The sequence below is a fragment of the Psammomys obesus genome, unplaced genomic scaffold (assembly GCF_907164565.1).
Source record: "Psammomys obesus unplaced genomic scaffold, mPsaObe1.curated_primary_1811, whole genome shotgun sequence".
Classification (NCBI taxonomy): Eukaryota; Metazoa; Chordata; class Mammalia; order Rodentia; family Muridae; genus Psammomys; species Psammomys obesus.
Genome location: NW_026592890.1, coordinates 20,562,720 through 20,579,918, shown reverse-complemented (window position 1 = coordinate 20,579,918; position 17,199 = coordinate 20,562,720). Strand labels below are relative to the sequence as shown.

Sequence of the window (17,199 nt, the reverse complement as noted above, 5' to 3'; positions counted from 1 at the left end):
CTTTCTTTCTTTCTTTCTTTCTTTCTTTCTTTCTTTCTTTCTTTCTTATCCTGATTGCAGCCCCCTCCCTCCTCTTTTCCCATCCCCACCCTCACATTACCCCCTCCTCATTCCCTCTTCCCTTCACCCCAGAGAAGGGGATTCCCACCCATGGTTACCCACCCATCCTGGCACATCAAGTTGCAGCAGGATTGAGTGCATTCTCAGTGCATCCCACTGAGGCCAGACAAGGCAGCACAGCTAGGGGGAATGGATCCAGTGGCAGGCAACAGAGTTAAAGACAGCCCCTGCTTTAATTGTTAGGGGACCCACATAATCACCAAGCTGTACATCTGCTTCATATATATAGGAGCCTAGGTCCAGCCCATCCATGCTCTTTGGTTGGTTCAGTCTCTGTGAGCCCATGGGGCCAGGTTAGTTTACTCTGTAGGTCTTCTTGTGGTGTCCTTGACCCCTCCAGTTCTCTGAATCTTCCCTTCACTCTTCTACAGAGCTCCCCGAGCTCTGCCTATTGTTTGGCTGTGGGTCTCTGCATCTGTTTCCATCAGCTTCTGGATAAAGACTCAGAAGACAGTTCTGCTAGGTTCCTGTCTGCAAGCATAGCAGAGTATCATTAATAGTGTCAAGGGTTGGCTCTCTCCCATGGGTTGGGTCTCAAGTTGGGCCAGTCATTGGTTGGCCATCCCCTCAATCTCTGCTCCATCTTTATCCCTGCACATCCTGTAGGCTGGACAAATTTTGGGTTGAAGGTTTTATAGGTGTATTGGTGTCCTCTCACCTCCACTGGGACTTCTGCTTGGCTACAGGAGGTAGCTACTGCAGGCTCCCTCTCTCCTGCTGCTGGGAGTCTCAGCCAGGTTACAGAGACATACATATAGTCAAAACACCAAAGCACATGAAATAAAAGTAAATAAATCTTTAAAAAAGGAATAGAATTGTATTTTAGACCATTTGGTATTGTACAGAGAGGACACTGGCTGTTATGTAACATGTACATAATAGCTCTGGGGCTGTGGAATCAATGGCTTAAATGCCAATATCAGATAGCAGTTTTTTTAAAGGGGTAAAACAGGGATCATAATGTCTGCTTCATAAAACAATTGTGATATAAAAGATCTTTTTATTTATGGTATTTAAAATGATGCCTTTGGAGGAGGCATGAGGCCAGCCTTGGCAACATAGAATTCAAGGCCAGTCTGTTGAGACTAAGTCTAACCAACATCCCCCAAAGAAAGATAATATATTTTGATTACTAAAGTAGTATTCTTATAGTAAAGAATTACATCTACATACTTAACCTGTGAATGTTGACTAACAATTGGTTTTCATGTATATACTTACAAATAGTAAAAATAACGAAATAGTAATAAATTTCTATATTCCCTGTATATGACTGAGTCCTGTATTTCTAAATATCTATTTTTAAAATTCATTTACTTTTTGAAGCCCCATCCCTCCTTGTCTTCCAGTCCCACCTTCTTTCCCTTTCCTTCTCCCCTCCCATCTACCCCAGCTCATCAAGTTGCATCAGGATTCAGCATGTCCTCTTCCTCTGTGGCCTGGCAAGGCAGGCCACCAGGGGAGAGTGATCAAAAACCTGGCAAGAGAGTCCGTGACAGATATAGTCCTTTACTAGAGGACTCACATGAAGCCTAAGCTGCCCCATGCCTACATTTTGTAGAGGGCCTAGGTCCAGTTCCTGTATGGTCCTTGGTTGGTGCTTCAGTCTCAGCCAGCCCCTCTGGGCCTGGGTTAGTTTTCTCTGTTGCTCTTCTTATGGAGCTCCTGTCACCCCTAGGTCCTTTTCTGTTTTCTCCCACTTTTTCACAAGACTCCCTGTGCATCGCCCAATGTTTGGCTGTGAGTCTCAGCATCTGCTTTGAGGCACTGCTGGGTAGAGCTTCTCAGAGGACAACTTTGATAGGCTTCTTTCTTCAAGCTTAGCAGAGTATCATTCATAGTGTCAGGGATCTCTCATAGGGTGGGTCTTTTGTTGGGCCAGGCATTGGTTGGACATTCCCTCAATCTTGCTCTTTCTGCTCTATCTCTATATATTTTGTAGGCCAGGTAAATACATACATACACACATACATACATACATACATACATACATACATACATACATACATATTTAAATAATCACAATGCCATTAATAATATAGTTAGCAGTTTTTTTTTTTTTTAATTGTTCTCAGGCAGCGCAGCTTATTTTTCTTCCTTTCAAAAATGTTTTCTAGTGCTGGGATCAAACCCATAATCACAGGGCTTCCCTCTATGCAAGCAGTCTACCAGTGCCAGCACCTCAGCTCTTCCAGCTGCTTGTGTTTAAGCTGATTTCATCTCTCAAAAATCAGTGTCTCAGGCCTGGTGTGGTGATGTATATGCCCTTAGTCACTTTTGAGGCAGAGGCAAGTCTGTAAAACCTTACAGATGTTCTGTGTCCACCCCAGCTGTGAATAATGACACAGAAACTCATTTATTTATACTAGCTTTAGGCCGTAGCTTAAGGAGCTTGTTGTCCTCAATTAGCTCATATAACCAGTGCTTACTCTATGTTCTGCCACGTGGCTCTTGACCTCTCCTCAGCGTCATAAGTCTGACTTCCCGGTAGGTAAATCATCCTCACCTCTTCTTTCCCAGAGTTTCTATCTCTGCTGGAAGTCCTGCTTCCCTTTCCTGCTATTGCTATTGGCTGTTTAGCTCTCTATTAACCAACCAGAAGGTGTTTCAGGGGGTGGGTGGGGGGTGTTAACAAAACACTGAGACTGATGCCTAACTGTTCCAAAGTCCTGTCTGTACTGAACTCTCTACTGGTACAAAGATCAGCATTTTAATAGTAGGCCGACAATCACACAGTGCACACAAAGATCATCCCAACAGGTCTACGTAGAGAGTTCCAGGATAGCCAGGGCTATGTAGAGAGAGACCCTGTCTCAACAAACAGACAGACTTAATGTCTTTAAAAACTCTCAGAAAAAGTTAGAAATCTGTATCATAACCACATGAATATTGTTAATAGTAATTAACTGTTCACTTTTGAAAATGGCTAATGTTAATTTGTATCTATCAGAAACAGAAATCATTGTTGGCTGTTTTAGGCTTATAGAAAATCCAACTTTTTGTCAACATCTTGGGACTACCATAGTAGTCAAACCTAAGAAATTAATGTTTATACAGTACCACTGTGAACTACACTGCAGACTTCATTAGAATTTTAGCTTTCTCCCTGTTCTCTACTTTAGCATGTATTCCAGGACATTATGTCACATTTAGTTGGATTCGTTAGTCTCCCCAGCGTTCATCACTCTTCCACCATGCTGCTTTTGATACCTGTAAGGAGGACTGGTCATGCACTTTGAGGCATTACGTGGATTTGTCAGTTGTCTTTTCATGATCTGATTGAGGTCACACCATTTTGGGGATCATGCTTTTCTCTGTGGATTGTAGGAGTTATTTCTTTTGATATTAACTATTATCAGTCTATTAAAGTCGTAGGTACTGGGGTATTTACTGTAAAGTTATTATTCTTCCAATGTAATTTTTGGGAGATACTTTGGTATAAGCCTTAGTATCTTATTTTATTTTTTATATGTTTTTGGTTTTTTTGAGACAGGGTTACTCTGTAGTCTTGGCTGTTCTGGAACTCACTCTGTAGACTAGGTTGGCCTTGAACTCATTCACCTGCCTCTGCCTCCCAACTGCTGGAATTAAAGGTGTGTGCCACCACCACGTGGGTAAACCTTAGAATTTATAAGGCTAAGTAAAATCTTTGAAGTAATATAATAATGTACAGTATACCTAATACTAAAATCTCTAAACTAATATAGTGTATACTAAAATATACATTTTAATAATGTGTAAAAGTAAGTTCAGAATACTGGCTGAGAACACAAATGTAATGTGGTACCTCAGATACTGACTGCGTATGTGGAATATGTGTACACGTGTATAACACGTGCACAGAGGACATTGGGTGTCTTCCTCTGTGTTCCGCCCTGTTTCTGTGTGATGGAGTTCCCCCTTGGGCCTGGAGGCTAGACTGGCTGGCTGGACAGCAAGGCCCACAGCTCTCCTGTATGTCAGGGTGCTGTAGGTTTCAGGCAAACTTTTATGTTGGTGTTGAGGCCCAGAACTCAGATCCTCATCCTTGTGCAGCAGATGTTTCGCCCACGGAGACATTATCCCAGCCTTTCGATGTTGATTTTTAATTTATGTTTGGGTCACATTGTTTGTCTTTCTATCTCTAAAGATAGGAATATAAGCCTTAAAAATGTGAAGCAATAAGTATGTGTGTAGGTAAGGTTTCTTTCTTTAAAGATATTCATCTATCTAGCTATTGTTCTATCTATCTATCTATCTATCTATCTATCTATCTATCTATCTATCTCATCTATCTGTCTCTGTTTTTGTTCTTTCATTCTGTATGTGTGTGTGTGTTTGTGTGAGTGTATGGTTGTATGTATAAGTGGTTTTGAGTGGCTGTGAGGGTCAGAAGAGTAGGTCACTTGGAGCTAGAGTAGCTGTGAGCCGCCTGACATGGGAGCCAGCATCCAGACTAGGTTCTTCTGTAGCCCTGGGCTACCTTTCCATTCCATTCAGGCTTTATTTTCGTTTTTTTTCATTTTTACACATACATAGTTTGGGTTGCCCCTTCCCCTCCTTCTCCTGTCCCATATTTCCCTGCCCTTTATCCCTGGTTAAGCCTATCCTTCCCCAGGATTCCTCCTTGTATTTTTATATCTTATTTGTTCTTTTACCCTTCCTTCTCCTGTCCTTTAAAATCCCCCTTTCACCTTCTCTGGCTTTTGTTCTATTGTTTGTTTGTTTGTTTGTTTTTGAGAGAAAAGCTTTCATTGTGTAGCCCAGGCTGGCCTGGGCCTCAGTTTCTGACAGGCCTCTGCCGCAGTCTTCCTGCCTCACCCTCCGGAGCCCTGTGATTACGGGCAGAGCCACCATGCCTGGCCTGCCATAGTTAAGTTTTTAAAATTACTTTAGGACATATATACCTTTTAAGACCCTAGTATTTAAAACTGAGTTGTTACAGTTTCCCAAATTTAAAACACTTCTGTTTTAAATTGCAATAGAACATGTCTTAAAAAAAAAACAGTCTTTTTAAAAATAAACTGTGAGTTGTTAAAGTTACAGAGAATATTTTTCTATGACAGCGTAGAAGACATGAACAGCAAAAGATGAGAAATTCTATGGTGGTGTGAATTTGCAGTGGCTTTGATGTTCTGCCTTGTTGGACCCCTTCCCTTTTTATGTACAGCTAGAAAAACTGTTTCAAAAGTAGGAAATACTTTAATTTGTTTTCTGCTTATCTTTTTACTCAGATAATGAAACTGCTGTTTACACATTAATGCCAATGGTTATGGCTGATCAGCACAGGTAAGGAAGCTCATTTTCTTTCTTTCTTTCTTTCTTTCTTTCTTTCTTTCTTTCTTTCTTTCTTTCTTTCTCTATCATTTGTTTATTTTGTACTGTGGGAATTAATTATAAAATCTCATAGTATTAGAACATTAAGGGCAAGCTTTTTAATTTCCTAAAAATTTATTTATTCATTTAACATCCTGATCCTAGTATCCCTTTTCCCCTCCTATCCTTCCCATCCCTCTCCTCCCCCACCATTCTCCCCTCTCTTCAGAAAAGGGAGAGGTCCCCCATGGGTACCAACCCACCTGCCACTTGAAGTTGCTGTAGAACTAAGTGCATCCTTTCCTACTGAGGCCAGACAAGGCAGACCAGTTAGGGGACTGGGTTCCAAAGGCAGGCCTCAGCATCAGAGAGGGCACCCTCCCAACTCCAGTTGTTGGGGACTTACATGAAGACCAAGTAGCACATCTGTTACATATGTGCAGGGGGAGCACATATGTAACAGATGTGCTTAAGGTTGTGCTTAAGGTTGTGCCATCATGCTTTTCTTTTGTTGATTTTTGAACAGTGTTATATTGACTATCATTCTTGGTTAAAGAACAGTTGGAATGAATAACTATTGTTAAAGAGTTCTTACTGATTTACTATGTTTTAAAAATGTTTTTATTATTTAAATAACATCAGTTCCTCATTTCATCTTTTTTTGGGGGTGTAGGTCTGTTTCTGAACTCCTATCAAATTCAAAATTTGATGTCAATTATGCATTTGGACGTGTGAAGAGAAGCTTGCTTCACATTGCAGCAAAGTAAGCTTGAAATATTTGTCATTAAACTCTGGTCCAGAGTAAGGGTGCACGCTTTGGATCAGTTCCCTATGGGGAAAGAGGAGAGTTTGTAGCAGCCAAGGCTGCTGTATCCTGTTTAGCCCCTGGTATGCTGTGTATTCTCTTCATAAATTGCTAGCCTTAATACATAATCACGTGTTCATAGCTTGGTTTAGGTGAGGCATAGGTGTGTGCATTCACCAGCATTTCCTTTACCTTAGCACTGTAAAGGATAAATAGGGTGTGGTGTGTGCATGTGAACTCAGTAATTACCTAGGTGGGAGTGTTCTTTTTATCCACAAGTTGACATTGACTGACTGAGATCAGTCTTCCTTTCAGTATTTAGGTGACAGTGTTGAAACTAATTGTTCATGATTAACTAGCCCCTGGAAAGCCAGAAAGTCAAGAATATTGTATAGCTTCTTTTAGAAACTTATTTGAACTTACAGTCATAGTAGAGGATAATTAATTTTTGTTATGAGTTAAATGGAAGGTAAATTGGGTCTTAAAATAATGTTAGATATATTTTGTTGGTTTTTAAATTTTCTCAAATATAATTGTTGTTGAATGTATCTGATTGTATTTTAATAATATTTTAGCTGTGGATCCGTGGAATGCTTGGTTCTTCTCTTAAAGAAAGGAGCAAATCCTAACTATCAAGATATTTCAGGCTGTACCCCCCTTCATCTGGCTGCTAGAAATGGGTAAACTTCATTTTCATGTGATGCGTTATCAGCCCTGGAAGTGTTCATGGAACTCATTTCTGATTTTTCTTCTTCCCAACATTTATCTTGAGAAAAATTAAAAAATTATGTGTATATTTTTATAACTATTTTTAGTCTTTTTAAGGGTATGTGTCTACTTTTCTCTTTAAAATTAATCTCAGATTATTTTATTAAATTTGCAAATAATGATCATCATATTTATCAACTTATTGAATTTTTCTCTGATAGTTTTTCTTTTGTAAATAAAGATTTATTATTTGGATATAATGACAATCTATTTTACGTTTTTCTTGTTTCTTTCTCTGTTAATCTTTCCACTCCTTGGCTTATTTTTAGAACTACTTTTTTAGTTAATTTTGTTAGTGGAGTTAAGTTATTAATCTATTGCACAATTTATAATTGTTCGGGAGCTAGTTGTTTGAGTAATCTTTCTAATGAGGGATGGTCCTCAACGCCAAAGCCAGTCTTCATTATGTATATTTATTCATTGGCCGTGCTGGAGATTGTACACAGTTGGCAAATATGCAACTGTTGCGCTCTGCCCAGCCCTGTTTCTCATTTAACTGTTGTCGTAGTTGCTTTTCTTGTTGCCCTAATAAAGTGCTCTGACAAAGGCAAATTAAGGGGAAATTTTGCTCCTGGTGTGGAGTCTGGTGGTGGGAGCTGGAAGAAGCTGATTGCATTACATCCAAAGGCAGGAAGCAGGATCAGTGAGTGCTGCTGCTGCTTAGCTCTCTTTCTCTAGTTGCATTGGCCAGTATTTCAATCAGGGAGGCCATCCCACAGCTATTAGTGAAATCAAGATAATCCCCCAAAGGCATAGCTAGAGGCTTCTCAAGATTCTAGATCTCATAATCACAGCCATGAAAAAAGCTTCCTAAGTAAATGTGTTTCAAGAATCAACCAAACCAGTACAATACATGTGTTTTCAAAATGTGAAAACTTAAAGATAGTTTAAACTTAAAGGTATATTGTTTGTCTTTTCCAGATAATTCTGGTCATTGTTGATTAATATCATTGTTATTGTGTGCTATTTTAAGCCTTTCTATGCTGTTTAAGATGTTTTCTTGTATTTTCTGCCACATATTTCAGCTGTTACATCTCTTTGCCTTTATCCCTGGTGTTGGTTGGTTCTTTGTCAAGTTGACACAGCTAAAGTCATTTAGAAAATGAACTTCACTTGAGAAAGTGCTTCAATTATATTGGCGTGTGTTAAAGTTAATTTTATAAAACTGTTTCTCTGTTTCTCTATTAACCCATTATCAATCAAATAATTGAGACTAGTATATCATTTTTACAAGCTTCACAGCATATTAACTGAGCAGTTATTACTCTAGTCTTGATCCTCTCAGCTAATCTATCTTCCTCCAGAATAAATCCCTGAGATACTTACACTTTGTGTCTTTCCCTGCTCCAGTTGAATCTTCCTCCTCTTTCTTGGACAGTGTCTGTGGCTCAGTCCCCTACTTCTTTCTCTAACTCCTCCTCCCCTGGCTGGCAGCAAGTCCAGCCCTATTCTCTCCCCTCTCAGCTGTAAGCTGCTTTATTGGTATATCGGGACAATTCAGGAGCAATGTTTACACAACATTGAAACAGGAGAGTCTCAGAGCAAGGATTGCAGCCAGGGAGGTTACATAAGTCAGCATTTGAATTATACAGTAACTTTATGCCTACAGGCATGTAGGCAGGTCTGTGGGGCATTTTCTTGATTAATGATTGCTGTGGTAGGATCCACCCCACTGTGAGTAGTGACACCCCTAGGTACTCAGGAGGTTGTACAAACCATGAGGAGCAAGTCAATAAGAAACATTCTTCCATAGTCTCTATTTCTGTTACTGCCTTGAGTTCCTACTGGGACTTCAGTCATTGATTGATTGTGACTGAGACTTGTAAGCCAAATAAACCCTTTCATCCCAGAATTGATCAGTGTTTTATCACAGCAATAGAAAGCAGACTAGAACATCCTGGTATTTATTTGCTTTTTATAATTCATTGGGTTAGGGAATGATACTAAAATGATGGGAATAAAATTTAAAATGATAATCAGTTTTTGATCTAGGCCTTGAGGAATTTAGATTTGTAAATCTTTTTCAAACATTGTAATATTTCTTTGTCAGTATGCTTTCCTGTTGTGTACCTTTTAATTAGTCTTTTATTTTCTGTTCTGAACAGGAATTCTATGAATTGAAAATGGCTACACACATAAAATGGCTATGGGGACACAATCATCCATTTTATTAACTTGAGGCCAATTATTTTGCAATATATATATAAGTGTATATATTGAACCAAGAAGATAATGAGCCATAATTACATCTAGGGCAGGTAGGGAAAGGTGTAGTGTTTGGTCTGAGGTCTAGCTGATTGTCCCACTGCATGAGTGAGGCAATGTAATTGTGCACTATTGATAGGTAACAAAGCACCAACTAAGTAGTTATTTGTACATGAGATGTGTTGTAATGTGTCACATGTGAAGACATCAATTGTCAGCTCTTTTTAGATACATCAGTTATATTACTAGGGTAAGGATAGCATCTTTCTTGAATGGTTACATATCTTCCTGTGTTTTTGAACAGCTACAGAGGAAAGGACAGCTTGGTGTAGGGTCCCATAGACACACTGGGGCCCGTAGTGTGTGAGGACCAAGGTGTAAGTGTCAGACTCCAAAGAGAGTGTTCTTCTTCTGCTAGAAACACTGTTGAGGGACCGCTCTTTTTCAGTAAAGGCCTTTCAAGTAGAACACACAAAGTACTTTTGATCATTATTGTCAACAGTAATTGAAAAGACATTAGCATTTTAAAGATACAGAAGTAGGGCAGGTAATGCATAATTCACTTAGATAATCAGCAAGATAAAAAGGTGCAACTTACTCTCTTATGTCTACCCAGAATACTTGTGACCTTCAGTACTTAAACATTTTAACTTTTATTACTTATTGAATGGCTGCCTTGTACAATTAAGTGTTTGCTAAATGACTCGAATATTCCATACTTCTGGAGCTACTGGTATGTTCAAAAATAGGTTTTTATGGGGCCTGCAAGGGGGCTCTGTGACTAAAGGTGCAGAATCTTTAATTTCAATCCTTGATTTCCACCCAGTGGAAGGGACTACTACAAGTACTCCTCTGACTGTAAGGGGCAAGCCGTGGCATGTACACATGCACACACACATACGGTGGTGCAGTAAGAGAAAGAGAGGCCCAAAGGAGAATCCCTCCTCTAATAACCAGGCAGTGGTGGCAGCTGGGAGGCAGAGGCAGGCACATCTCTGAGTTCAGGGCCAGCCTAGTTTACAGAGTCCCACGACATCCAGGGCTACACAGGGAAACCCTGTGTCTCAAAAACCCTGAAACCAAACCAATCAAAAACAAAAAGCTTTTTACTGTAATTGCAGTATGAAATCAAATTTGTCTATACTGAAGTGTAAATCACAGAGGAATTTTGTCCTTTTGGTTGGTTCAGGTTGCTTTCTTTTGCTTCCTCAGCTGTCACTGTCAGATGGATAGTATGTATTGGTTGGCCTGCTTTAGCTTTTGTATTTCTTATCACCATTACTGTGCCGTTTTAATTTTTCTTTTCTTTTTTTAAATATACACAAGATCTTTGTAGCTTAAGCTGGCTTGCCTTTTCAGCAGTTCTTCTGCATCAGCCTTCTAAATGGTAGGATTATAGGTGTGAGCCATCAAGCCTAGTCTGTTCCTATATATGCCCCATTAAGCTTTTATAGGGTTTTGTGCCATTTAGGCCACTATAAGCATCTTATAATTGTTAAAGTATCTGGGTAGGAAAATAGTTGCTTCTTTGTATAGGAAATTTAGTCTTACTCCTGATTATATGAAATATTAAAAGGAAAGACTTTGAAATTATAAATTCTCATTTATCTGTAGGTTACAGATTGGTCAGGTTTGAAACATTATTTTAAAAACATAAGAGGGTAAATTAAGAGCTTATAATAAGCAAAACTAACAGTTTGTTTTTGGAAAGGAGAGCATTACACACGGCTACTTTTAGCTGTAAATTTCAGCAAAATTGCTGCTCAGTTGTTGGTTGTTTTGACTGAGAATGTGGAAAGTAGTGATAGGTCTTATTAAATAAGAAAGGTAGGATAGGTTTTTCTTCTGGCTTGCCCTGCAGTTTGTTTTTGGAAGGGAGAGCATTGCACATGGCTACTTTTCTTCAACCAGCCTGCTCTAAATGCTTTTCAGATCTATTTCCCTGGCCCCTTTTTACCCAACTGCTTATTTTGGAGCTAGGCCAATGGTATAGATTGGATTCTGAATTAGTCTTAAAATTCTGTCTGTATGAACCGTCACAGGTGCATATTTGGCTTAGTATATTCTCTAAAAATTTAATAATTTTATTTTGAGAATTTTATATATGAGTACTGTATCTTCATTCCTACCTCATCTCATGTTCCAACTCTTCCCATGTCCTCTTACAAAATTCATAATCTTTTAATTATTGTTACATATATTCACATATGTACATATAACATATCATATAATATATTACATAATATGTACTATTATATAACATTACATACTTATTATATATTAATTATCACATATTAACCATACATTAAAACATTATATTAATCATTAATTATTATACATTAATAAAGTATTAATTATATGATTAATAATTATATAACAATTATATAATGCTCATATATAATAAGTATTATATAATATTATTATAAGCATTAATTATTATACATACTATATATTAATATATATTATAGTATATATTAGATACTATATTATATATAATATAGTCTATATAGTCTATAATATATACTATTTATATAGACTATATATACTGTATATATACCATATATACTATATATATACTGTCTGTATAGATTATATACATATAGACTATAGTGCACTATATGTAGACTATATATATATATAGTCTACACAGTCTATATATATAGACTGTATATATACTATATATTTATATAGACTATATAGTCTATAAAAGTATATATTATATATGTGTACTATATATAGACTATATAGTATACATATATAGAGAGTATATAGAGACTATATATAGACTGTATATAGTATACATATATATACTCTATATGGAGACTATATATATATATAGACTATATAGTACTGTATATAGACTTTATAGTACATATATAGTCTGTATGTAGTCTCTATAGAGTATATATTATATAGTATATACTATATATACAATATAGTAAATATTATATATTTATATAGTATATATAGTATATATAGTATATATACTATATATACTATATATACTATATATACTATATATTATACAATATATAAACTATATACTATATATACTATATATACAATATAGTAAATATTGTATATTATATATAGTATATACAATATAGTAAATATTGTATATTGTATATATAGTATATACACTATATAGTACTGTATATATAGTATATTTATATGGTATATAGTGTATATATACTAGATATATGGTATATATAATATATAGTATATGGTGTATATATAGTATATGGTATAGTATATGGTATATATATAATATAATATATGCTATATACACTATATAGACATAGTTTATATTATATAAAATACATAGTATATATTAAATAAGATATATAATATATATTATACCGATATATATTATTATACATACGTGTATATACTAGTGACTAGGACTGGATCAATCTAAAGGGAAGTTTTTTTTTTCTTTTTTGGGAAGTTTTATGAACAGACTCAGCAGGTTTACTGAGTTTATTTTGCTTGGCTGAATGAATGCTTGTTCAGTGCTGACCACTGTTGATCTATGTGTGAGCTCATCTCTTTAGGAGACAACCTGGTTCTTTCTCAGCAGCATTGACCATCTGAAGCTCTTCATCTAGGGGTGAGACTACATGGAATTATCATGTCAACTGGTGTTGGCACTATGCTGATCTTCTTTAGGCAGCCATCTTGTTGAAAGGTTGTAGATGTAGCTTTCTTGTCATGTGTGGAAGACATTACCACACAGTAGATGTTTTGGTGTTAGGCTTTTATAATCTCTCTGCCCTGGTTGTGTGGTTTTCCTAACTGAGATATATGGGTTTTGCATGTATATCAGTTGGGAGTTAGTTTAGTCACTTAATAAAGCTGTCAGGTGTGTTTCTTATGATTGTTTATTAACTTCTGAGATCTTTAATAACAATGGTTTATATAAAGACCTTTGTAAATATTGGAACTTCATTTATTTACAGCTTTGTTTTCCATTTCTTTGAGAATAATTCAGATTTTTAACCTTGTTTCAAATGCAAAGATCAAAACAAGAAAAAGCAGTTGTTTTGCAGTGATAGTATTTACTTACTAACAGGCTGAATGTTTTATTAATAAGCAATTGATAAAAATTTATTAAGAATTTCTGTGTTACTGGCTGTGCTTGTCACTGACGTGATTAGACAGGTATATAATCCATGACACAAAATGTTGTTGAACTAGTTGATTAACTCTGTTATATACTCTATGTGTCATGTACTGTGTTAAGTATACTACTCTGTGATAATGCCATATATATTATATACCTACATGATTTACTATGTTATGATTTAGTCAATTAGATTATAGCTAACTTTATGTCATAAGTTATATCCTAGTTCCTCAATTCAGTGCTGAATATATATCAGTTATCTGTCTTTCTATTTCTCTATCTGCCTCATTGTTTGATTGCCATATGAGGAATAGTAGTATAAAATGAGTCTTTATTAAGTATGTGATTCCATACTTTCAGGAATCTTGAACAGGTATTATTAATGAAGGTGAATTTAAGATAAATTTTGGATATTAACTAGGAATGGATCTAGCTGGAAGGAAATTTTATGAAGAAAATTAAGTGAGTAGGTAGTTCAGAAATACACAGAAGACTTATTTAACTAGACACCTCTTCAAAGACACAAAGATCATTGAGTACATGAAAGTGCTCAGCATCAGGAATTGGGAAATGGAATGAGCTACCAGCTCCACTAGAAATTGATGACTGTGCAAAAACAAACATAAAACAAGATACTGGCAAGGATGTGGAGAAATTGGAGCACATGATAGTTGGCAATATGAAATGGTTAAAGCTACTGTGAAGAACAATGTGGTAGTGCCTCAGGAATTTAAAGGTAGAATTGCTCTATGATCTAGCCTTTTCACAGCTAGATATACTCAAAAGAATCAAAAGCAAGGCCCAAAGATATTTGTTGTTGCGTATATCTCAACATTGTTTATACTGGAAGATATGGAAGAAGCCATGTGCCCATCAACTGATGAATGGATGAGGCATATTTGGTATATATAAATAACAGAATATTTTTCAATCTTAGGATGAAAGAATTTCTGATGTGCTAAAACATAGATACGTGTTGAAGACTTTATGATAAGTAAGATACCATTTAGATCTGTACACTTAAGAATGGTTAAGGTCTGCATACTCAATACTTCAGAGACAGGCAGGCAGAGCGCCATGATTTTGAGGCCAGTCTGGTCTACAGAGTTAAGTTCCAGGCCAGCCAGCCAAGGAGACCTTGTCTTAAAAAAACAAATCTATCAGCCAAATGAAAATGGTTAAGATAATAAATTTTATGTTAGATATATTTTACCACATAATTTAAAAAAATTTGAGTAGAAAGGGGTATATACACACAGGCACGCACGCACATGGACACACACAGAAGCGTTTTACCAGTTCTTTGATTATGTGTTTTAATCTCACTGGGGATTGCACCCAGAGTCTCAGATGTGCTAGGCAAATGCTTTGTCACCATGTTAGATTCCCAGCCTGGTGTTGTGTTATAATTCGTCTTAGTATTTTAAACATTTTATAATCAAAGTCAGGATAGAACATATTGGTACTTTTCTGTGTCTATTGCCTCCCCACTAGATGTATTATCTTCTTAAATTTCAAATGAAAATTGTTATTCTGTTTAGTTAGCCAAAGCCAGAAGTTTTTAGTAATTTGATTTACTTAGACTAGAAATTCCTCAGTAGTCTAAATGATAAATTTGTCTCAATGATCTGAAAAAACAAAACAAAACAAAACAAAAAGTAGATTTTTGTCATTTCTTTAATCTGTTAATTGGGTCATAGAAACAGTTTTGTATTCTATTTGAAAATAGTATTCATTTACATACAGGAGCTATAATTTGAAATTATGGAAAGATAACTAATGTTGATAGTTGTAATCTAATGTTGGTTGCATTTAGTGTTTCAGTGAAATAGTTGTTATTTGTACATTTCCCATCTTAGTCATCTGCTACTGTCTTTTTCTTTTCAGACAGAAGAAATGCATGAGTAAACTGCTGGAGTACAGTGCGGATGTCAACATTTGCAATAATGAAGGCCTTACAGCGGTATGTGCCATCAGTTTTATCTGAGATTAAAAAATAGTCCAGACAATGATGGTGAATGTGCTGCAAATGCAAAGTATAGTCCAAGTGTTTCTGTGGGTTACTTCTGTAAAGTGCTTTTGAGTATACAGCGAATTTATCAAGAAAAGTAATGTTCAGCTCTTCTTGTTCATCTTATCTCCTTGTTTTTGTCAGTGACTTTCAAGGTGGTTTTTTATAAAAGTGTATTACCAGATGGGCTGGGCATAGTGACACATGCCTTTAATCACAGCACTTGGGAGGCAGAGGCAGAGACAGTTGGAGCTCTGTGAGGTCAAGTTTGAAGCCAGCCTGGTCTACAGAGTGAGATCCAGGGTAGGCAGGACTGCATAGAGAAATCCTTTCTCAAGAAACTAAAAATAACACCCCACCAAAAAAAGTGTTTTGTAAGCTATTTTCCATGATGTCTTTTAAAGAACTTTTGCTATAGCTATTGCAGGGAAATGCAGAAAGGGTCAGAGGTAACAAGAGAAGTGAGAACTCACTGTATTCTCTGTACTCAGATAACCATTATTAATATCCATTTCCTTTCAGATTTGTTTTATAGTATTTAAACTAGTAGTTTTTTACAATCCATTTTGCTTTTATCATTTTCAATGTAAAAATAAGTTAGTATACTTTTGAGTTACATACTGGGAAATGGTATTGGATACTGCTGGAGGGATTGTTAAAAAATCTTAACTATTTTAATCAAATAATTATAATTACTTGAGCTGTATTTATTTTTGAAGTAGAGATAAAATAGAGTAATATCGCTGAGCAGCTGTTTTGAAGACATAGCAGAAGGTGTTAAGGAGAAGCAGAGTGGAAGATGTCATTTGTTAAACTGAATTTAACCTTCCTTTCATAATACTTCCAGATTTTTTTTTTTTTTTTAACTAGACATGACCTCATTATGTAGCCTTAGATCATCTAGGACTTTCTATATAGACCCTGCTGGCCTTGAACTCAGATCTGCCTGTTTCTGTCTCAAGTGTTAGGTTAAAAGTGTGTACTACCATGCATGACATTTGTAGATTTTGAAGTTTTTATTTTGAGAATAAAGAAGACTATGGATTACCTACCTATTAAGCTAGTTTTTAAAACATTTTTAATTAAAATTTCTCTTGGCTTTTGAAATAAGATCTTGTTGTATAGTGTAGGCTGGCATTGAACTAATGACACTTTTCCTGCCTCAGCTCCTGAATGCTATGACAGCAAGTATGTCTTACCCTACCTGGCTCTTGTTTTATTTTTATTTATTTATTTTTTATTATTAGTTACATTTTATTAACTCTGTATCCCGCTCCCTCATTCCCTCCCAAACCTTCTCTCCCTCTCATCTCCTCCCTGCCCCTTTCCAAGTCCACTGATAGGGGAGAACCTCCTCCCCTTTCATCTGACCCTGTTTTATCAGATATCTTCAGGACTGGGTGCAAAGTCCTCCTCTGTGGCCTAGCAGGACTGCCCCTTCCTTGGGGGGTGGAAAGGTCAAAGAGCTTGCCATTGAGTTCCTGTCAGAAATAGTCCCTGTTCCCCTTACTCTGGGTAACCAATTGGTTACTGAGCTACCACGGGCTTCATCCGAGCAGAGGTTCTTGGTTATATCCATACATGGTCCTTGGTGGAGTATCAGTCTCAGAAAAGACCCCTTTGCCCAGATATATTTGGTCCTTGTGGAGCTCCTGTCCTCTCCAGGTCTTACTAACTCCCCCTTCTTTCATATGATTCCCTGCACTCTGCCTACGGTTTGGTTATGAGTCTTAGTATCTGCTTTGATACACTGCTAGGTAGAGTCTTTCAGAGGCCCTCTGCGGTAGGCTCCTGTCCTGTTACTTGTTTTCTTCTATGTCCAATGCACTTCCCATTTGTCTTTCTAAGTGAGAATTGATCATCTTACCC

The 17,199-nt window shown here is 36.6% G+C and overlaps 1 protein-coding gene across 5 annotated transcripts in view; it reads left to right on the top strand.

The window, feature by feature from the left end:
• The window catches only part of Hace1 (HECT domain and ankyrin repeat containing E3 ubiquitin protein ligase 1), a 123,424-nt gene that overhangs the window by 4,808 nt on the left and 101,417 nt on the right, over nt 1–17,199 (top strand). For 4 of the 5 annotated variants that reach the window (XM_055616085.1, XM_055616083.1, XM_055616084.1 and 1 more), the window contains 4 exons: nt 5,334–5,388; nt 6,089–6,178; nt 6,796–6,900; nt 15,207–15,282. In XM_055616085.1, coding sequence (XP_055472060.1) covers nt 5,334–5,388; nt 6,089–6,178; nt 6,796–6,900; nt 15,207–15,282 — 326 coding nt within the window. The remainder of the gene's footprint in view (nt 1–5,333; nt 5,389–6,088; nt 6,179–6,795; nt 6,901–15,206; nt 15,283–17,199) is intronic. The other variant, XM_055616086.1, reaches the window with a different exon arrangement.